Source organism: Nuphar pumila, chromosome 14 (assembly GCF_984573655.1).
Source record: "Nuphar pumila chromosome 14, dmNupPumi1.hap1.1, whole genome shotgun sequence".
Classification (NCBI taxonomy): domain Eukaryota; kingdom Viridiplantae; phylum Streptophyta; class Magnoliopsida; order Nymphaeales; family Nymphaeaceae; genus Nuphar; species Nuphar pumila.
This window is the reverse complement of record NC_143262.1, coordinates 34,844,617-34,867,802: the sequence shown is the minus strand read 5'-3', so window position 1 is coordinate 34,867,802 and position 23,186 is coordinate 34,844,617. Positions and strand designations below refer to the sequence as shown.

Sequence of the window (23,186 nt, the reverse complement as noted above, 5' to 3'; positions counted from 1 at the left end):
AGCGTGGATAGCATCGTTCAACTTGATTCATTGTGGAGCTTGATTTAAAGTTTTTGCTCTTATAGGAGGAGGGTTTGGGGGCTCCTCCCAGTGTGGGTAGCATCGTTCAACTTGATTCGTTGTGGAGCCTGATTTAGAGTTTTTGCCCTTACAGGAGGGGGGTCCGGGGGCTCCCCTCGGCACGAGTCCCGGGTGTTGTGGTAAAAAAATGCACAGGGTATCGTGGTGAGAAAGACATATTTTTGTGCCCCGAAGATGATTATTTAAGACCCAGTCTCTGCACTGCAGGATTATCTGAGAAAGAAATCTCCTCTGGAGGAGGCCATGAACATCAACCCTCTCACTCTCTCTCTCTCCCTTCTCTTTCTGCTTCTATGCACATCCAACAGAAGATCTTACATTGCTCCATCAAGCACCGGCTGACCTGCACATTAACTGTTGTGGAGCCTGATTGGAAGAAATCAATGGAAAATCCAACAAGGAGCATGCCAGAATCAATATGTAGATGTCAAGCGAGAATGGTGTTGTGCAACTCAAATAACACAAAATAATAGGGGTCTGGTTTTTAGTTAAAATAAGGAATGAAATGACAATAAAAATCATTGAAAATTTACAGAAATAAACTAGACTCAATAACGAAGACACCACTTTTTACGGATTTGGAATATGACCTTTGGTTAGGGAGATATGGCCCTGACAAGTTTGTCCTAATCCGGGTAGTGATTTACAGCGATTTGCTTACTGAATAACACTACAAATCGCTATAGTGATTTGTGGAAGACACTATAAATCGCTATAGCGATTTGCGGAAGAATCTACAAATCGCTATAGCGATTTGTTGAAGACACTACAAATCGCTATAGCGATTTACGGAAGACATTACAAATCACTATAGCGATTTGCGATTTATAGTGTCTTCCGCAAATCGCTATAGCGATTTGTAGTGTCTTCCGCAAATCACTATAGTGTTTCATTGGAGACCCAAAAATACTACAAATTGCTGTAGGAAAGCCCGATAATACTACAAATCAGCAGGATCCGTGCCGAGGGGGACCCCCCGGACCCCCCTCTTGTAAGGGCAAAAACTCTAAATCAGACACAGAAGTAGAGAGAGAAGGGAGAGAGAGTGAGAGGGTTGATGTTCATGGCTTTCTCCAGGGGGAACTCTTTACCTCCCTTGATTTCTTCTCTAGAGAGAGATAGGGTTTTACAGTGTTTTACGGAGAAAGAAGAAGAAGAAGATGGCGATGGAGCAATGTAAGATCGTCTGTTGGATGTGCACAGAAGTAGAGAGAGAAGAGAGAGAGAGAGAGAGTGAGAGGGTTGATGTTCATGGCCTTTTCCAGGGAGAACTCTGTGCCCCCCTTGATTTCTTCTCTAGAGAGAGGGTTTTACAGTGTTTTATAGAGAAGGAAGAAGAAGAAGATGGTGATGGAGCAATGTAGGATCATCTGTTGAATGTGCACAAAAGTAGAGAGAGAAGGGAGAGAGAGTGAGAGGATTGATGTTCATGGCCTTCTCCAGGGAGAACTCTTTGCCTCCCTTGATTTCTTCTCTAGAGAGAGAGAGAGAGTTTTACAGTGTTTTACGGAGAAAGAAGAAGAAGACTTTGAAGAGTCAACATCATCCTCGACTTTCGGGATGGAGGACATGTTTGTCCTTTTTTTGAACGGAGAAAGAAGAAGAAGACTTTGAAGAGTCAACATCATCCTCAACTTTCTGGATGGAGGACATGTTTGTCCTTTTTTTTAACTGTTTGTTTTTTCTTTTTTGAATGAAGGCCATTTTTGTCATTTTCTCAAACCACTACTTTATGAGAAGAATAGCAAGAAAGGGTACTTAAGTCTTTGCAACAACACCAGAGTTCGATGCAAAGTTATGTCAACATACACGGGAATACGAGCCCCATGTGCTTGTATACGTGGTGCTCATTCAAAGCCCCGAACACAGACGTGGGATTCCGTGAATCATCGGGGGCGAACATACACCACCCTCTCGTTTTTCTAGAGCTTTCGTTTTCTAATAATGGTTCTTCCACCCAATTACCCTAGCTACAAGACGTGAAAATAAACTGACAATTCTTACTAAACGGACCCAAGTTGGTTTCATATCCAATGAATATTGACCAGAGTTATGGAATTGGGATGTGGTCCATGTACTACTTTTCTATGCAGTTTTAGATTTGGAGCTTTCTAGAGTTTTCGTTTTCTAATAATGGTTCTTCCACCCAATTACCCTAGCTACAAGACGTGGAAATAAACTGACAATTCTTACTAAACGGACCCAAGTTGGTTTCATATCCAATGAATATTGACCAGAGTTATGGAATTGGGATGTGGTCCATGTACTACTTTTCTATGCAGTTTTAGATTTGGAGTTTTCTAGAGCTTTCGTTTTCTAATAATGGTTCTTCCACCCAATTACCCTAGCTACAAGACGTGGAAATAAACTGACAATTCTTACTAAACGGACCCAAGTTGGTTTCATATCCAATGAATATTGCAATTTTAGATTTGGAGTTTTCTAGAGCTTTTGTTTTCTAATAATGGTTCTTCCACCCAATTACCGTAGCTACAAGACGTGGAAATAAACTGACAATTCTTACTAAACGGACCCGAGTTGGCCAGATATCTGATTCAAGCACTTATTACTGACCACAGTTGTGGCATTTGGATGTGATCTGTGTAGCTGCTTTTTCATGCAATTCCTGACTTTGACATAGTAGAGCTTTCATTTTTTAAGGGTCCGTTTATTTTCCACCAATGGGAAGTAAGAGAGTTTCATGGCCGGGGCTGGCGCTAGTTTCCAAAGCTCCTGCCAGTTTCTCTTCCTCCAAGCTATACCTTCCAACCCCCGAGGTGTGGTATAACTGAGTTTACACATAAACGAGAGGGAGGTGGGAAATGCTTAGTCTCAGTTGGGCCAATTCGGAACTTTCCTATGAAAGTGTGGCAGGAAACAAACAAAGCCTAATGGTTCTTCCGTCCCAATTTCTCACAGGAAAGGTCAAAGGTTCAAGAGAATCATCCGGTCTACTGTATGTAACCTGCAAATGGACAAAGCGGTTCCCATTGGTGGGTTGTCTGCATTTGTAAAGTGCATCGCCAAGGACAAAACCGCCCTTCCTGGGGCATATTTGTCCCAAAAAGTCTAGGGAAACCAAAGTGGGCTCTGGTGTCCAGAACACAAGTCTCTCGACGAGCCCACGTCCTGTCATCCAAGCGGGCCTTGCATTCCCCATAAAAAATATTGTATCAAGTAACATAAGCATTTGCTGAAGAGTATGTTCTTATCTTAAGAATAATCTATTGTTCATTTACTGTTAATTATTTAAAACATGATTTACACCACCAATCTCTGCTCTATAAAAGCCCAAGAGGAGTTGGCTTGGGTAGCCAAGCCTAACGCAGCACGATATTGATAGAAGGAGAGGGAGAATTAGGGGTACGTACGTGAAGGGCACCGGCAGCGAAGGGAAATGAACCATCCAAGAAGCTCGGAGGAAGGGAATGACAGGGCAGCACTTGCGGGCGATGATCTGCACCAGATAGTTCTTGCGGGGAACGTTGCACTGCTGTGGGAAACGCTGTTAGAAACGAGCCAGCTGGATGTAGTCAACAAGGTAAACGCGGAAACAGGCAACACCATTCTCCACGAAGCCGCATTGCTCGGTAGCAAGGAGATGGCCGATATGATCGTGGGCAAGAGCCCATATCTTCTCTTGACACCCAACCTCATGGGAGAGATCCCGCTCTTCTGTGCTGCGGCTAACGGAAAAACGGACCTGGTTGTGTATTTTCACGGGAAAATTGGGCCACAACAACAAGGTGGTTTCTCCATTTCGTATATGAAAAGAAGGGATGGGAGCACCCCCACTTCATCTATGTGTCGTCGGCCGACACTATGGTTTGTATCACGTCTAACTGTTGCTGCTTCACCCACCTACGCTTCACACAAACATGCCCGTGTTTTTTTTTTTAAATCCCTCTCTGTCACACACACATGATTTTTCTTTTTTTTTTTTGCTTTGCAGATCTCTCTCTCTCTTATTTTGTAAATTCCTTTCTAATTGGCTTGTGTTTCATTCATAGTTGTATTTTGAGAAATTTCCGTTTATAGCCCCATTTTTTAATTCGTATGTAAAAAAGCATCATGTTGTTGAAAAGATATTTAAAGACTCGACTTTCCAATGAAATTGTCAATTAAAGGCTTCAGTTGTAATTTATTTTATCATTTATATTGGAAACGAAAGTAACATGACACCTTGTATTGTGGCCTCCATATATAGTTCCAAAAATTAATTTCTCATCCCCCCCCCCTAGTCTTATTGATAAATATGGATACTTTCAAATAACCTCGTCTTATTCAGTTATACCATTGAATTTAGCCCATCCTCGTCCCTTGATAACATAAAGAAAAAAATGTTATTTCTTCTTTTGGAAAAGCAGATACAGCATTGGAGGTTGCCAAATTGTATCCTGATCTCATTTACGTGGGTGATGAGAGAGGCATGACAGCCTTGCACCTGATTGCAAGCTTGCCAATGGCCATTGTCTCCCGTAAATTCCTATATATAAGGCTAGAGCAGGTATAAATCGTGCTTTTGACACATCAAATTAAACTCTTTGCCTGATGGCCATTATGCACCATGGCTGAAGCTTTCTATTTTGGCAGACTGACATCCTTCATGGAGAAGATGTGGAGTTTGGTTTCTTATCTGAATTTTTATGGACCCTTATCTTCAATATCATACCTGGCTCAATGCTTCGAAAGATCTTCAAGGCTATTTGGGCACACAATGGTAAGTCAAGTAATTGTTTTATTTTTTCAATGACAATCTTGAGAACTAGAACCGCTTTGGACCCGGCCACTACATCCATAATATAGCCTACAAGTGACACTCCTTCACAATATAGGTGAGCTGAGAACACTCAATTTGATTTAGTCTCATCCTTGCATTTTGGGAGTTGTCATCGTTATGAAAGTTATGACCCAGATGTCACCTTAGCAGCTCCTTGACGTACTCATTGGGAACAACAATGGGAAACTGCTTGTGGCAGGAATCCGGATGGGGGTGCAATCACATGGCACAAAATTTGTGCATTAAGTACCTGATTGCTCTATATCAGACCTCGTGCCCCACAACTGAAAGGCCCTGCCCTCAAGATAGGGTGATCAGATGCTTAATGCACAAATATTTGTGCAATCATATTGCACCTGATCTTTTCAATTGTGGCAGAGGATGAGGGCATCTTTGTTATTTCTTGAAAGAAAGTTAACTTGCATAAAAAAGGATCGCAGCAGTTACAAAAGGGACAATACAGAGAGGGTGTTGTGTGTTACCCCCGAAACACAAATTGCATGTTACCCCCCTATGAAGGAATATCTTGGGATCTGTGCAAATTCATATGCCAATGTTGCCCACGATGACTTTATAATAAAATAACATATAAAAAAGGTGGATATGCTTTTGATGGAAATGTCCTCTCGTAAGATAGATATGCATTGGACAAAAATATCCTCCCGCTCCTCGTAAATAGATTTGCATGTTCTAGCTTTGTTTTTAGCTTGTGTTACAACACATGGTTGCCATCTCGTTCCTGCCTGATGAGTTGTGGAGCCTGATTCATAGTTTTTTTCTTTACAAAAGTGGGGTTTCCCCCAGCGCTAGTCCCGCTGAGCGGTCAGTGGGCGGAGGTCCAGTGGGGGTCGCCCTTGGTGGGGGGTCGTAGGGGGGCAACGCCCAAAAAAAAAATTGAGGCTTATGTTTGAAACCCAGATTCTTATGGATCAGACTCAAGTTGTTTAGGTTTAGAGTTGTCACCCTTGTCTTTCTTTTCTTTCTCTTTTGTAACTGTTGAAAAGAGCAATAAGATTTCTCTCTGGGCGGCCATGATTTTTTTTACTCTCTCTAGTTTGAGAGGAGGTTTTTTCCACGTAAATCTGTGTGTTTCTCTTCTTTGTGGTTTGATTGTTCTTGTTTCTTCATTTTCTCGCTTGAGCGTTTCCTAACACTCCCTTGTGTAGAAATCAGATAAGAGAGTAGTGATTTATAGTAGAAATCAAATTAGAAAATAGAGATTTACAGTTGAAATCGGATTAGAGAGTAGCGATTTACAATAGAAATCAGATCAGAGAGTAGCGATTTACAATAGAAATCAGATCAGAGAGTAGCGATTTACAATAGAAATCAGATAAGAGAGTAACGATTTACAGTACAAATCAGATTAGAGAGTAGCGATTTATAGTAGAAATTAGATAATAGAGTAGCGATTTACAGTAGAAATCATATCAGAGAGTAGCGATTTACAGTTGAAATCAAATTAGAGAGTAGTGATTTACAGTAGAAATCAAATCAGAGAGTAATGATTTATAATAGAAATCAGATCAGAGAGTAGCGATTTACAGTAGAAATCAGATAAGAGAGTAGCGATTTACAATAAAAATCAGATCAGAGAGTAGTAATTTATAATAAAAATCAGATCAGAGAGTAACGATTTACAGTATAAATCAAATCAGAGAGTAGTGATTTACAGTATAAATCAAATCAGAGAGTAGCGATTTACAGTAGAAATCAGATCAAAGAGTAGTGATTTACAGTATAAATAAGATCAGAGAGTAACAATTTACAGTAGAAATCTTATTTGTACTATAAATCGCTACTCTCTAATCTGACTTATACTATAAATCGCTACTCTATGATCTCATTTCTACTGTAAATTGCTACTCTATGATCTGATTTTTACTGTAAATCGCTACTCTCTGGTTTGATTTCTACTGTAAATCACTACTCTTTGATCTCATTTGTATTGTAAATTTCTACTCTCTGATTTGATTTATACTGTAAATCGTTACTCTCTTATCCGATTTCTACTGTAAATTACAACTCTTTGATCTGATTTCAACTGTAAATCGCTACTCTATGATTTGATTTCTACTGTACATTGCTACTCTCTGATCAGATTTGCACTGTAAATCGCTACTCTCTGATTCGATTTCTATTATAAATCGCTACTCTCTAATCTGATTTCAACTGTAAATCGCTACTCTCTGGTTTTATTTTCTACTGTAAATTGCTACTCTCTGATTTAATTTCTACTGTAAAATGTTACTCTCTTATCTGATTTTTACTATAAATCGCTACTCTCTTATCTGATTTCAACTGTAAATCGCTACTCTCTTATCTGATTTCTACTATAAATCACTACTCTACTCTAATCAGTTCGATGTTGCCACCATTATCTCTGTTGTAAAACATTATTCTTTGTCTACTCAGTTCGACGCTTGCAGCCTGGTATTATGATGAACAATAGACAAAATGCTGATTTCTCTAGTAGTTCAGCTATTTCTCATGAACAAACGACGACAAAGGGTGCTTCAGCGATAATAGACGACGACGATGGTAAAGGGTGCTCCGGCGATAATAAACGATGATAGTAAAGGGTGCTCCGGCGATAATAGACGATGATAGTAAAGGGTGCTCCGACGGCAGCAGACGACAATAAAGGGTGCTTTGATGGCAGCAAACGATGACAAAAAGTGCTTCGGCTACAGCAGACGACGAAAAAGGGTGCTCCAGCGGCAGCAGACGATGGCAAAGGGTGCATTGTTAAAGAGAGCTCCTGTTACAGCAGATGGTGCATCATCAAAGGGTGATTCAAAATGTTTAGGGCAACATCTTGCGAGGAGCTTTTGTAAAAGCAGAAGAGTTTACTCCTTAGGGCGAAAACGATGATGATTTTAACCCTTTCTGGCGGGAGGGTATTTTTATCCTTTACTCGAAATGTCGTTTTATGGCGCTAATGGCGGGAAAGGGTACTTAAGTCTTTGCAAATGCACCAGACTCCGATGCTAAGTAATGCTGACACACACGGGGAAATGAGCCCCATGTGCTTATATATGTGTCACTTATTCAGACTCGATAACACGCAACTGCCTGTTTTGGGGGGTAACATATAACCTGCTTGTGACAGTAAAGCATTCAAAAAAAATGAAAATTCATAGCCTCGGTTGACCCTACCAACTCAGTGCCTCATTTTTCCATTTAATCTCGAGTCACTCCTTAAATTCCCATTTTATTCTTGCCAAGATCCCCTTTGCTGGGAGATCAGTATCCTTGAACACCCTGCTATTATGTTCTAACCAAACTCCTCTCCAAAGCAAAAGTAGCCAGCATCGCTAGACAAACATTCACCCTGAGCGATGAAATGCTTTTCCATAAACTTGTAGCATCTCCTCAAAACATGCGAAAAAGCTCTTGAATGAAGAAACATTCTGCAAATATGTGGAACATAGTTTCCTCTGCCTATTGCATAACGTACATCTACTAGGCAAATGAAAACGATGTTCCTTCATAAATTCATTAGTTTTGACTCTATCACATAACACCAACCAACCAAAAAAAGCTACTCTAGGCAGTAGGCCAACTCCTCAAATTGTGCAGTTAGGTCAGAGAGTAGGACACTGAGGGTAGAGAATCAGGTATCATGACGACGCTGTGAACTGACTAGAATGAGAGAATTTTCATCTCAAAACGTCATGACTTTTCGATAAGTGAATATAAAATAGTTGTTGCATTAAAGAAACCCACTCTTGCAAGACCTGCTCGTTCGGCTCTCTCCTCAACACAATATCACGGCTCATATTGTTTGAGTTTTGGGATCTGACTGTTTGACTACCACCTCTAGAAACTTGAAACAGAAGTAGATATTCTTCTCTCAAAGGGATATCAACACACCAGACATTCCTCCAAAACACTGTATAAGTATCGTTCTTCTCTTGAATTTTAATCCCTTGCATGAAAATGGCCAATGCCTTTAGATGACTTTCCCGGAAAACCAAACCTCTTTTCCATTTATAATTCTCATTTCATTTCCAAGGCCATCCTCTAAGGTCATATTTTTCCTTCATTGGGATCTGGTCTCATTGGGATGGTGCTTCACCACTTCCATAACATTCCCACAGCTGAACATGAAGGTTTTGACAAAATTTACTACAGAATAAAAAGAGAATTTGGCTTAAGAAAGATGCGGAGTATGTGAAGCAATGTGATGTGTGTTAAAGGGTAAGTAAGACCGCACGTCTACCAATTTTTGGGAAAAAAATTTCACACTCCAAAGGTCTAAATTGTCTATGAGTACAACATACCATCCTCAAATAGAGATGGCCAAACAAAGTGCTCAATAAATGCCTCGAGAGAGGCCAAAGACTTGGGTCTCATTACTACGGTGGATTGAATGGGAGGTCCTACAATTTCAAGTATCATTCCACCATCAAGATGACACCCTTTGAAGCCTTATATGGGAGACAACCACCCTCCATAGCCTCCCATGTCATAGGAACTTATCAGACTGAAGCACTAGAGATGGTCCTTCAAGAAAGGGACCAAATCCTCAAGATTCTCAAGAAGAACTTAGAGGATGCTCAAAATAGAATGTAGCAAATCTACAACAAAGGCCACCAAGAGAAGGAATTTGAAGTGAGAGACCTGGTCTTACTTAAGTTGCATCCTCATAAGAAACTCACCATTCGGAGAGCCAAGAATCACAAGTTGCAACCATGACACATTGGGCTTTATAAGATCACGGAGAGAATCGACCAAGTGGCTCATGTGTTGGTGAAAGAAGAATAACAGTGTTTGAGGAATGCACTCTCACCGTCTAACATGAGATGTGAGTTAGAATTTTATTAAAGGAAAGTTGTTACCATAACTACATTAATGGCCTTTCTGTTAAAAGATAGTTAGCCATACACGGTTTACAAGATAAGCTATCAACAGGTAACACAAGTAGACGGTCATTTGGTTGTTCAACTAAGGTTAGCCATACACAGTTTACAAGATAAGATATCAACAAGTAACATAGGTCGACGGTCATTTTGCTGTTAAGCTAACCAACCACGAGATATGAGGAGGCTTTATGGGGGGATAATAACAGGCAGTTGACTGCCATCTACATTTGTCAATTTTTGTGGAACAGTGAATCTACAAATGCTAACCATCATATGTGATCCTCTGAGTATAACTCTGTGGAGTTACCACTTATCTTAGCATGCACCTGCAATCTCAATGAGGGGGAGGGGGGGCACGCACGTTGAGCTTATCTCGAAAGTCTCAAAACTTGAGTGTAGATAACGACTTGGTGAGTCCATCAGTTAGTTGATCGCCAGAAGAAATGAACTGAATTTGGAGATTGCCACTACAGACGTAATCCTGAACAAAATGAAAATCAATCTCGACATTTTTGTTTGAGCATGAAACACGGGATTGGCTACTAAGAATAATGCCCCAATATTATTACACCACAAAACAGGTGGGGTGTGCAGATGAACTCCAAGTTTCATGATTAAAGACTTTAACCACAACAAGTCAGAAGTTGCATATGCAAGAGACTTGTACTTGGCTTCGGTGCTAGACCGGGCAACAGTGTGTTGTTTGTGGGAAAACCAAGAGATAACATTATTGCCAAGAAAGACAATAAAACCCTCAACGGATTTGCAATCATTGGGACATCCTGCCCAATCTGCATCAGAGTATGCACTGAGTGCAAGAGAGGAAGACAAACGAAGAAGTAAACCATATTCAACTGTATCCTTCAAGTAGCGAAGAATGCATTTAACGGCAGTCTAATGAGCCTCATAGGGCTGATGCATGAACTGACAAACTTTGTAGACTGCGAACACAATATCCAGGTGAGTGAGAGACAAGTATTGCAGGCCTCCCATAATACTGTGATACAATGTTGTATCCAAAAATAGTGCAATGCTCGCTATGGTGAGCTTCAGAGATGCACTCAGCGAAGTTGTCACATGCTTGACATCAACCATAGCGGCTTTCTTGATAAGAGTGAGAATATAAAGACATTGAGACAGATGCAGTGCATGGTCAAGATAGTGAACCTCGATACTTAGAAAGTAGCTTAAGCGCCCAAGATATTTGACTAAGAAGGTAGAACCGAGATTGGTGACGATGTGGTTGATGGCTTCTGAAGAATTACCTGTAATGATGAGATCATCTAGATAGACCAGTAAAAAGATAAGCAAATGATGATCTTTATAAATGAAAAGCGAAGCATCGGACCGGGATACGACAAATCCATGAGAAAGTAAGTATGTGCTCAAGCATTGGTACCATACCCGGGGGGCTTGCTTGAGTCCATATATAGCATGGTCGAGTTTGCAGACATGATTGAGAAACTTAACATCGGTGAACCCGAGAGGCTGGCTCATGTACATATCTTCATCGAGATATCCATTGAGAAAAGCATTGTTCAAGTCAAGCTGACACATAACCCAATTAGAGGAGACAACAAGTGAGAGAATAACCCGAATAGAAGTAGGCTTAATGATGAGACTGAAGCCTTAAAAAAATTGATGCATTCTTCCTGATGAAATCCCTTGGCCACAAGACGAGCTTTATATTGAGCAATGGTGCCATCAAAGTGCCTTTTGATGTGATAAACCTATTTGCAGTCAACAACATTAAAGTAAGATTGCAAGGAGATCAAGTGTCAGGTGTGGTTGCATATAAAAGCATCATATTCAGCGGCTATAGCCTGTTACCATTGGGAAAGTTGAGATGCTTGTTTAAAGGTGGAAGGTTCGGGTTCAAGAAAGGAGGTACGAAGGCCAGTAAGCATAAGGGGATAGAGAGAGGTCATGAATGATTTGGGTTTTAAGGAGTCAGTTATGGACCATGTGATCATGGGATGAGAATGATCAGAAAGACGTTGAATGCTTGGACTAGATGTAGGAACAAAAGGATATGTATGAAACACTGGTGGAGCGAGACTAGATGAGAATGAATCAGAAGATACCGAAGGAGCAAGGGGCAAGGTAGGGGATGGGTGAGGATCAGGGAACGGTGAGCGGAGCAGAGAAAGTGAATCAAGCTCAGTGCTCGCAACAAGTACATGAGACACATGAGAGAGGTCAGGATCAGACTTGGGTGACTGACACACGGGTGGTGAAGACGATACAGATGAGGAGGAGATGTCAGGTGCAACTGATAGGAAAATGCCCCATTGAGTCTAGTTTGAAGATGACAGGGTAAGCGAGGTCGATGTGTTCCGAGAACTGTGGGAAGATGACTCATCAAAATAGACATGTCGAGATATATATGTGCGACCAGTTGGAGGATGAAAACAAAGATAACTTTTTTGACATGATACATAACTAAGAAAGAGACACGATATCGTTTTAGGCTGAAACTTTGACCTGTTATGGGGTGTGAGTAAGGGATAACAAAAACAACCAAATACTTGCAGTTGAGTATAGTCAGGTTTGTTGTGGAAAAGAGGCTCGTACAATGTATAGCGACTTAGAACTAGAGTTGGCAGTTGTTGATGATGTAGGTGGTTATTCAGAATGCATCAACCTAATAGGCATATGCTAGATTTGTTTCACTGAGCATGCTAAGACCAATTTCAATAATGTGTTTGTGCTTACGTTTGACAAGTTTATTCTGTTCAAGTGCATGAGGACATGAAAAATGATGCAATGTACCATAATTTTGAAGATAGCTTTTGAACTCAGAACTTGTAAATTCTCCACCATTGTCACACAACAAAGATTTGATAGCAAAGCCAACTTGATTCTCAACAATAGACTTAAAATTTTTTAAATAGTCAAACACTTGAGATTTATTTTTCATAGAAAATAACCAGCAAAACCATGAGTAATCATAAACTAATAGCAAATAATATTTGAAACCTTCCCGAGAATCCACAGGCGCAGGGCCCCAGACATATGCATGCAAGAGTTCTAGAGCTTGTGAACTGCTGGATTGGGAGTAACCAAACGACTGTTTGTGAGCCTTTCCAATGAGGCAATCAACACGTGTTTTATTTGCCTATTTTTATCAAAAGAAATAACATTGCTAGATTTAAGAAATAACACAATTGTCTTATTGGCATGTCCAAGCCGCCTATGCCATGTATCAAAAGATCTGCATTTTTTTGCATATGCTGCCATCAATGAAGAATCATTACTTACCTTTATTGGATGTAGACTTGCATTGGTTTTTGAACCCCGAAACCGAATCTTGCATGTCTGACGATCCTCAACAAAAAAGTGAGATGGAGTAAATTAAAAAATACAGTCATTATCCGTAATAAATTGACCAACAGATAATAATTTCTTTGTGATGGCAGGAACATGGAGTATATTCTTTAATGCAAATTGAGATCCTCTAAATGAAAGAATCATGTCTTCTGTATAAGAAATATGGATAGTCTTACTATTTCTTATCATGATGGACTCACTCACTTGATATGGGGATTTATTGGCAAAGTTCTGCTTATTCATCGTCAAATGATTAGTAGCACCCGTATCTGGGTATCAATAGTTGCCCCCACTCTGTTACATAGACATAGTCGAAAAAGCCTTCTAGATGTCCCAACTGTCTTTTGCAGTATGATCGTGCTTGCCATAGTATTGATAGGTTACAAGTACTCATTGATTTGAGTTACCTTGATTGAAGTTGTTGTTTGAGGGAGAATTGTGCCCATGTTCCCTTCCTTGATTCCAGTGACCTCTATAGGAACCACGTCCTCAGCCTCTACCTCAAGTGTCAGAAAAGGCAATTTGGGTTGATTCTTGAGGTTAAGACGGTTTTGAGTGCAACATGAGTACTTGCTTTTTTTGATTTATAAGCAGATCATACAGATCAGCAAAGTCATGAATAGTAGCGCCCGTTATAACAGATGTTACAAAGCTTTCATACTCAATGGGTAGCCCATTAAGAGTTATATGAATGACATTTGTGTCATCAACTGGATGACGCGAGACAACCAATGAATCAGATAAAAATCTGATTTTGTCAAAATATGCCCGCATGCCCATTGATTCTTTCTTGATAAAAGTTAACTCTTTCTTCAACATCATGATTCATAATTGTGACTACGAACCACAGGCTTTCTCCAGCGCTACCCAGGCATCACGGGTAGACTTAGATCTCATGATTTGTCTAAGGACCGCTTTAGAGACAGTAGCTTTGATCCAGCTTAGAGCTAGCTGATCAATTTTTTGCCAGATATGATAGTCAAGATTGACTACCTATCTACCTTTCTTGTCGGTGACAAATTCAATGGGTTGAGAAAACAACCCATCAACAAAACTTAAGAGGTCTTGACTCACCATGATGACTCAAGCTGTGAACGCCAGAAAAGATAGTTTTCTCGATTCAGTTTAATCAATACTGGACTTGCCATTGTATTCTACTGAATTGTTGGCGCAGTGGGTATTATTGAGCCAAACGAGTTTGATGAATCGGACGTCATTGATTTGCTCATTAGAGAAGATGGCTCTGATATCATGAAAGACGAATAACAATGTTTGAGGAATGCACTCTCACCATCTAACATGAGATGTGAGTTAGAATTTTATTAAAGGAAAGTTGTTACCATAACTACATTCATGGGCTTGCTGTTAAAACAAGTTAGCCATACACGGTGTACAAGATAAGCTATCAACATGTAACACAGGTAGATTCTCATTTGGTTGTTCAGCTAAGGTTAGCCATACACGGTTTATAAGATAAGTTACAAGATAAGATATCAACAGTACCATCTACATTTGCTGATTTTTGTGGAACAGTAAATCAACAAATGCTAACCATCATCCATCATCCTCTAAGTGTAACTCTGCGGAGTTACTACTTATCTTAATAGTTGGAGCTACACTCGAAAGCTTGTCCACCATGTTTTTCATGTATTAAGACTCAAAAGACAATTAGGAGAACCAGTTGAAGAAAGCTCTTTCCCACCCAACCTTGGAAAACTCTTACAAACAGTACCGGAGAATATACTAGAGAAAATGAAGAAGCGTATGGAAGGGTGGCTTGTGAATGAGGTATTGGTTCAATGGGCTAACACGGCAAGCAGGTTATATGTTACCCCCAGGAGCAGGCAGTTGCGTGTTATCGGGTCTGAATGAGTGACACGTATGTAATCACGTGGGGCTCATTTCCCCATGTGTGTCAACATCACTTAGCCTTAGAATTTGGTGAGGTTGCAAAGACTTAATTACCCTTTTTCACCATTATCCCCATGAAATGACGTTTTGAGTAATGTACCAAAACGTCCTTCAGCCAGAAAATGGAAGATAACCTATTGTTTTCACCCTAACCAGTAAACTCCTCTACTTGAACAATCTCAAACTCAAAAAATGTCACCCTATTCGTTCTGGGTCACCCTTCCACCGTCGTAGGAGCAACATTTGCCATCATCTGCTGCCACTGAAGCACCCTTTGTCGTCGTTTGTTGCCATCGGAGTACCCTTCACTGTCGTCTGTTGTCGGAGTACCTTTACCGTCGTCTGTTGTCGGACCACCCTTTGTCGTGCAGCTGAGGATCCATGCAAGCAAACAAGCTCAATCGTAATGGCATCCCACTGCACCATTCAAATCGATACAGTTTCTCAGATGTTTGTTATGTTCAATATTGTTTCATTTGGTGGTTGTACAAACTCATCGAAGAGAAATAATTGAAGATCTTTACAAAGAATGGGATCACCCTTTGTCGTCGTCTGTTGTCGTCGGAGAACCCTTCATTGTCGTCTGTTGTCGAAGCACCTTTTTACCGTCGTCTGTTGTCGGACCACCCTTTGCCATCGTCTGTTGCCACCGGAGCACCCCTTTGTGTCGTCTGCTATTGCCGAAGCGCCATAAGGGCCAACCACATATGCTTGGTTTCCTATCTGACTCTTTTAGTTATTCTATCCTAAGTACCTAATTGATCTACTTTTGAATGGTAACCAAGTCGGTCTGGATATTTGTTGCATCCCTGAAGAAAGGTTGTATTATCCATGATCATTACATTTTTTAAACAGGCCTGACCCAATATCTTGCGGTTCATTAGTTGTTGGATATTTTGTATTAAATGTTGTAGTATGTAACCTCCAACCCAGCTCAGATCGCAGAAGAAAATCAAAATTTGAGCTAATATGGTCACACCTGCAATCTGTACGGGCCAACATGGGCATCATTCCTTTTAGAAACCCTATGTATATCGATTTGTAAGGTATTATGCGATATGTGTATCGATTTGTAAGGTATTTTGCTGAATTTTTGTATCGATTTATAAGGTATTATGTGATTTATATATATATATATATATCGATTTGTAAGGTATTATGCGATATGTATATATATTTGTAAGATATGAAACGATATGTATATCGATTTGTAAGGTATTTTATCGAACTGCCGTATTGATTTCTAAGGTATTATGTGATATATATCAATTTGTAAGGTATTATGCGATATATATCGATGCTTCAAAAGTATATGAACTCGACAATGAACGGTATGTACTTGAAGACTGTGCGTGAGAAATTTACATTGTAGCGACATGAGGTGGCCATTTGCGTGTTCAAATTGTTGCTCATTTAACGCTTTTTATGGAAATCGCTTCAAAGCATTGTACCTGTAATAAAATATGTCACGTGAATTGCTATCGTCAACAAGTATAAATCACTATTGCAAGAAAACGTATAAATCGTTCATGTTTTAAACGTGCAAATCGCTGCTTCAAACGTACAAATCGATGTAGAAATTACACCCTTCATAAGTACATATCGTTGTAACGTTTGGGCTTCAACAGTAAACATTGTTGTATGATTTAGCATACTTGAGTACAAATCTTGGTAACTATATATATCATTAATTGTATGATTTAATATTAAATGTATAAATCATTGTTGCATTAAATGTATAAATCATTGTTTGCTTTAAATGTATAAACGATTTGTACGTATAAATACTATGAAATATCGCGATTTGCTACAGCACGATCTGTACAACCTTGCTACGAAAACCAACCAAATAATCGAACTAAATCCGTTTTAATATCCTATTGCGATTTTCCTTTACGAGCTTTGTCTAAGTGAATGATATGTTCCATCGCGATTTACAAAATGACTGATTCATAAATGGTGAAAAAGAAAAGTAAACAAATTGATACGATGTGTAGACTTAGTAAAAAAAAAATCGAGTTTACTTCAAAGATACATACGTGATTGGGTAAATCGCTCTGGGACAATATCTGGTATAACGATTTACACTGACTGATAAAAGGAAAATAAATACAAATCAACTTAGAATGTACAATTCGTTATCAAAATCGCAACCTTCATAAGTACAAATCATTGTCCAAATCGCACCCATACTTGATAAGTACATTTCATTATAGAAATCTCACCGTAAACGATTTACGTACAGAAAGTTACAAATCGTTGCTTCAGCATTACAAATCGTATGATAAGGTGGCACTTTTGTTGAGCAATCACAAGTCAGAAAACTTCAAAAGCCATTCTGTTATTTGTAATGATTTTTGAGTTATTTACCGTGCCAATAAAATAAATGACTTATCATATATGTTTATTGACGATAGCAATTCACGTGACAACGATTTAATGACAGCTATGACGCTATAAATCGATTTCAATTTTAATTGCTAAATGAACAATGATTTGAATATGCAAATCGCCATCGCAATCACACAACATTATAAATGTCGGACGCACACGTTGTTACAAATCGATATACATATCACATAATATATTACAAATCAATGCATAAATTCAACATAATAGCTTACAAATTGATATTAACAAATAAAACAATATCTCGCAAATCGATAGTATGTTACACCAACCGCGATTTGTGTTATACTAATCCAATATTTTCTATACAAAGGCAAATCGTTTGGCCGACATAGACGTTAATAAGTAAATTGCATAAATCATCAATCGGAATCCAGGTCTGAGAAGGCATATCAATTTTTGACAACGAGCGGGATGTGAAACAATGTTTCTTTTATAAATGAATGACACATATTTTCGTAATAAAGGCAAATCGTTGTGGCGATTTATGAATTATGATTTATGATTTATATATACAAAGCAACAATAATTTATACATTTAATGCTAAATCGTACAACAATGTTTACTGTTGAAGCCAAAATGTTACAACGATATGTACTTATATGGGTGCGATTTCTACATCGATTTGTATGTTTGAAGCAACAATTTGTATGTTTAAAGCACAAACGATTTGTATGTTTGATGCAATAGCGATTTATACTTGTTGACAATAGCGATTCACGTGACAAATTTTTAATTATAGGTACGACGATGTAAAGCGATTTCCATAGAGATGGCTAAGTGAGCAACGATTTGAACATGCCAATGGCCACCTGAAGTCGCTAGAATTGTTATTCCTCACCTACAAGTTTCAAGTACATACTTCAAATATCTAACAAATCGACACTAGAAATCAATTAATATTTTAGAAATCGATACACATATCACACAATTTTATTACTATACATATAATGTTAAATCGTACAATTAATGATATAAATAGTTACCAAGATTAGTAATCAAGTATGCTAAATTATACAACGATGATTACTGTTGAAGCCCAAACTTTACAACGATATGCACTAAGTTGGGATATGCTAATAAGCTAGAGAGAGGATCAGGTGAAGGGTGATTACCACCAAGAGTGCCTCGAATGCCATTCATCTCAAGATAAATGACATTTGAGCAAAGCACAGATGGGATACTCATCACTTGTTTAAGCCCCACCTGTCTTCTAGGTTGCAAAGAATGAGCCATCATATATATATATATATAGTTTTTGATGAAGTTCATTGTGGAAATTATTATTAGTTTGAGAGCTGGTATTGGAGTTGAGAAGAAAAATGTGATGTAAGTGGAGATAAAAATGGGTGATGAGAGTGTAGTTGTCAACTTTTATATGGATGTAGTTAAATGAGGAATTAATAAAAGGCCATCTTCACTCCCCCCTCCATGGAAGCAGATCAGGTCATGCTGAACATGAGCGCTTTTGCTCATGCTAACATTGTGGCTGTCTATTTGCATTTTTTATGAATGCCACGTAGTTTTGTTGACTTTTTAGCTTTTCAAAATACAAATCGGGCGGCCATGATATTGGCATGAGCAAAAACGCTCATGTTCAGCATGACCTGATCTGCTTCCCACCTCCACTCTCATCACCAATCCCATCTCTAAAATCTAGGCTCTCAAACAATAAAGAGGGTGTTGCATGTTCTCTCTCGAATATGCATTGTAGTGCATTTTCGGGGTCTCAACTGAGAGCCGCGTGGTGCTCAGCCGGCTGTATGGTGGTAACATACACTGTCGTACATCCCGCAAGGTGGCGTATGGCATCGCTGTACAGCCGACAGTCAGGACGCCCCAAGACGCACAACAGATATAACCTGCCTCGCAAACAATGGCATTCGAGTCACCTTTAACAATATTACCGTCAGAGGCACCCCTGACCTCATCTGCTCTTTGACTAATAATTTTGATTATGAAAAGCAAAATATCAAGGATATGTTTTGGCCAATGGAACACGTGTTTATGTGGGGACCACACAGCATGTACTAAAAAAGGATGCCGTCCTTTGACATAGGATACAAGGGATCCTATGTCAATCCTAACAATTCAGATGATGCATCTGGATGGCCAGGCACAGACGTGTTGGCTGGACAGTTCGATTGTATGTAGGATGCTACCCATCTTATGTCAAATGATGGGATCCGTATTCACATGTACTGTATGCCTAAATGCAGCATGACATCTTGTCTTGACTAGACTTCTATTAATTGAAACGCTTTCCAATGACAGATGCTTCTCTGAAAAAGCTAGTGGACATTTTGGTTGAAAGGTACGCAACATACTGCGACAACCGAAAAACAAACCTTGGGAATGACCCTTATGTTAGCAACAACAGAGTTGCCAATCAAGACAATAGGAGTGCTCGCGTAGAACCTCCATTAGAGATGGCAGTAAAACATGGCATGTTGATAGTTGTGGACAAAATCTTAAGCAAGCACAACATACAGGCAGAACGTTGTGTAAATGCTGACGGTGAGAACTTGTTGCATCTGGCAATAAAGAACCGTCAAAGGCACATCTTCAACTTATTGAGGGATATGAACCATACAGAAACATTAGCCAAGGCAATTGACAAGAGCGGAAACATGGTCCTCCACCATGTTGCACAATGTCCACCTGCTCAACAAGGGGATGAAGCATCAACTAAACATTCAATGTACTGGGAGGATCGATGGTACAAGGTAAAAGCATCACTATCCATTTCTACAAGTTTTCATGTGATCTATTGCATGCACAATACCTTTGAGTCTTGTTGATTGTTATGATAAACATCGTCCAAGCATCCATGGCTTTGACAGCCCTTTCTAGCCGTTGAGATTACTGCCCTTGGACTCTATCAATTACAGAGTTACACAAGGTTTGGAAACTGCACTTATCACCTTATCCCTTCTTAGGAAAGATTACCATGGAGACTTGCCTAATGAATCTCTCTCTCTCTCTCTCTCTCTCTCTCTATATATATATATATATATATATATAACTTATGGTTGTCTTATTACAAACATAACTTATGGTAGTGCACTTCATTAATTGATCTAATCACCAAAAGCAAAAAGCTAACCGTTAGATTATATTTAAAATTATTTGTTTGCGATTTTCAACCATTAAAGTTGACTCCAACATGATGTTTCGAGCCATTTTTAAATCATCCTCAACTTGTAAATTGTGAACAGTTGATTTTTCATAATCTTGAAATACAAATCACATGTTGCATTGGAGATGGTTAAACCCGCTCAGATGGTGAATAAATTATGTTAAACACATATATGTGATCAGATTCAAGATTTGGTGGCTAGATCCACATAAACATGAGTGTGTACAACCATATGGTATCATGATTCAGTGTGTGTGCCTGAAGTAGGTCTTAAATAGTCTTATTTGCTACTTAGCAAAAAACATACATTGTATTATATTAGGCCCTTTCATGTTTAGAAGAGTTTTTAAAGCGTTGAAAATCAAGTGCTCATATGGCCCTAAAACTTGATAAAATAAAAGTTAAATTTTCTTATGAAGTTGATGCAATCCAAAGCATGGTCTTAGTAAATAAGCAATGATATATATAAACACATCTACGGGTTTGGATAAAGCAAAAACCATATATAACTATATTTTGTAGGGCGATAAACTGTTTAGGAGCAGCTAATTTTCTTTGACGATGATGCAGTCCGTGAAGAAGATCATGCCTTCTGCTCTAGGTAAAAACAGAAACAAAAATGGGAAGACGGCCAAGATGTTGTTCGTTAGCAGCCACAATGCAATCTTGAAGGATGATGATGAGTGGGCAAAGAGCGCGGCTACTTCTTATTCTGTGGTCACTGTACTCGTGGCCAGCGTTGCTTCAGCTGCCCTTTATGCCATCCCTGGTGGCCCCAACCAAGATACAGGTTTCCCCTTTTTCATGGGCAAAACCCTATTCACCGTTTTCATTGTTGCAGACACCTTATCAGTGGGGAGCTCCTTCTATGCTTTGCTTTTGTTCCTCATGGTTTTGGGTCGTCGCCCAAATGTGTCCTTCTCTAAGCCTGCACTAGCCATAGTACAAGAAGGCGTGAGCAATCTTTACAATGCCATCTTATTCATGATCATTGCATATATATCCACTGTTTTGCTATATGATGATTCAACGGTTAGATTTTTCAAAAGAAAGAAAGATGGCTCACCGATTCGATGGCCTATCATTCTTGTCCTCGGCTGTGCATTTCTCCAATGCATGATCCTCTATGCTCGCCGAATACAAAAGGCCATTCTAAGTGCACTACGGTGGCATTTATGACCTTTAGATATATAGGTCCTCAAAATGATATGCAGGCATTTCTTGCCTGACAACCACTCTTTTTCCATAGATTGGACAACGTTATTTATATCTATATCTTTGAAGATATTTCAATTTGTAATTCTTAATTTTTTTTTTGTCATATGATAATTCTTAAATTGACTCTCAAAACTTATTAGAGATTGTGAATTTGCTCTCCAGTTACTCTTCCTGTTGGTTGGTTATGTTTATATTATAACTATTTATGCAATGGTTCAAAAAGATGTGGATGTCCAAGCTTTAAAAAAAAGGGTTGCCACCACGTTTTTAAGGGGCATTTTTCTTTGGGATTTATAACCCGAAGAAACGGTACGCCGCACCAAGACCTGGTCATGCTGGCCCCCTGCTCTCTGGCCCCATGCTACACATTGGCTTGCAGACAGGTGACACCCATAGGAATCGAACCATGACTACCCGTCTAGCAGCCAAGGCCCCACCCCACTACACCAACCCCCCTTGAGGCTTTCGAGGGGCATTTAGATAAAACAAATGTTTAAACTTTATGAATTCAAAATTAATGCATTGTGGGGGATTAATAGTGGATTGGAAGTTTATTGGTATAAAAATTGTGAGTTATGAAGTATTTGGATATAAATTGTAGGTTTTGAAATTAGGATCTTTTGTTGACGACCTCAAGGTGGCCTCAAGGATCCCATCATTTGAAATATGATCATACATTCAATCCTATCCATCCATGACTTGGATTGAATGTATGATCATATTCAAATTATGGGATCCGTGTTCCAATTTGCCGAATAAATGGTGTGTGCACTAGTGTGACACCTGGCCTCACTTGTGCATAAGATACTCTTTACAATGCAGAGCAGATGAGAGGGTTGTGTATGTTCGCCCCCGATGATTCACTGAATCCCACGTCCGTGTTCGGGGGATCGAATGAGCGCCACGTATTCATGCACATGGGGCTCGTATTCCCGTGTATGTTGACATAACTTTGCATCGGACTCTGGTGATGTTGCAAAGACTTAATCACCCTTACTTGCTTTTCTTGCCCTGAAATGACGGTTTGAGGAAATGACAAAAATATCCTCCATTCAAAAGTTGTGAAACGACGGGTGGGGAAAAGGACAAAAAAGCAGAAATTCCAGAAAGTTTGATGTTAACCATTTAAAGTGGAGACGTTCGCCTGCGCCATCTGCTGTAACAGTGCTCCCATTATCAACGTTCCAGTGTTACAAAACATTCCAGTGTCTTCTCTTCATTACTGTTGTCGTTAGGCATCATGGAAGAAAGCAATGATTCACAAACATTCCAACCAGTGCCATCAAGGCACAGTGAGTAGCTTTTCATCTCATCATGCTATCGATGAAGAAGGCACGTCGTCTTGTGTGCCATTAAGGCATTGTTTGGTTATTGCAGGTAGATCTTGTTATTACGAAAGTTGGAAACTTATCGATATTTGTAAGACGCTGGGACCTGTTGACAAGAACG

The 23,186-nt window shown here is 39.4% G+C and overlaps 1 protein-coding gene across 1 annotated transcript; it reads left to right on the top strand.

Moving 5' to 3' along the window:
• The first annotated feature begins 3,266 nt into the window (after window positions 1-3,266).
• On the top strand, window positions 3,267-21,871 carry LOC149816748 (uncharacterized). Its single transcript, XM_089987461.1, has 5 exons — window positions 3,267-3,906; window positions 4,449-4,588; window positions 4,675-4,801; window positions 19,655-20,106; window positions 21,090-21,871. The coding sequence occupies exons 1-5, from the start codon at window positions 3,861-3,863 to the stop codon at window positions 21,696-21,698; spliced, it is 1,374 nt and encodes a 457-aa protein (XP_089843587.1). The 5' UTR covers window positions 3,267-3,860; the 3' UTR covers window positions 21,699-21,871.
• Window positions 21,872-23,186: the final 1,315 nt, after the last annotated feature.

What these genes read in the sequence shown, in the direction of transcription:
- LOC149816748 (XM_089987461.1), top strand. Translation starts at nt 3,861, where the DNA reads ATGGGAGCACCCCCACTTCATCTATGTGTCGTCGGCCGACACTATG. An exon ending in TGTCGTCGGCCGACACTATG is followed by an intron (nt 3,907 to 4,448) that starts GTTTGTATCACG and finishes TTGGAAAAGCAG; the next exon opens with ATACAGCATTGGAGGTTGCC. An exon ending in TATATATAAGGCTAGAGCAG is followed by an intron (nt 4,589 to 4,674) that starts GTATAAATCGTG and finishes CTATTTTGGCAG; the next exon opens with ACTGACATCCTTCATGGAGA.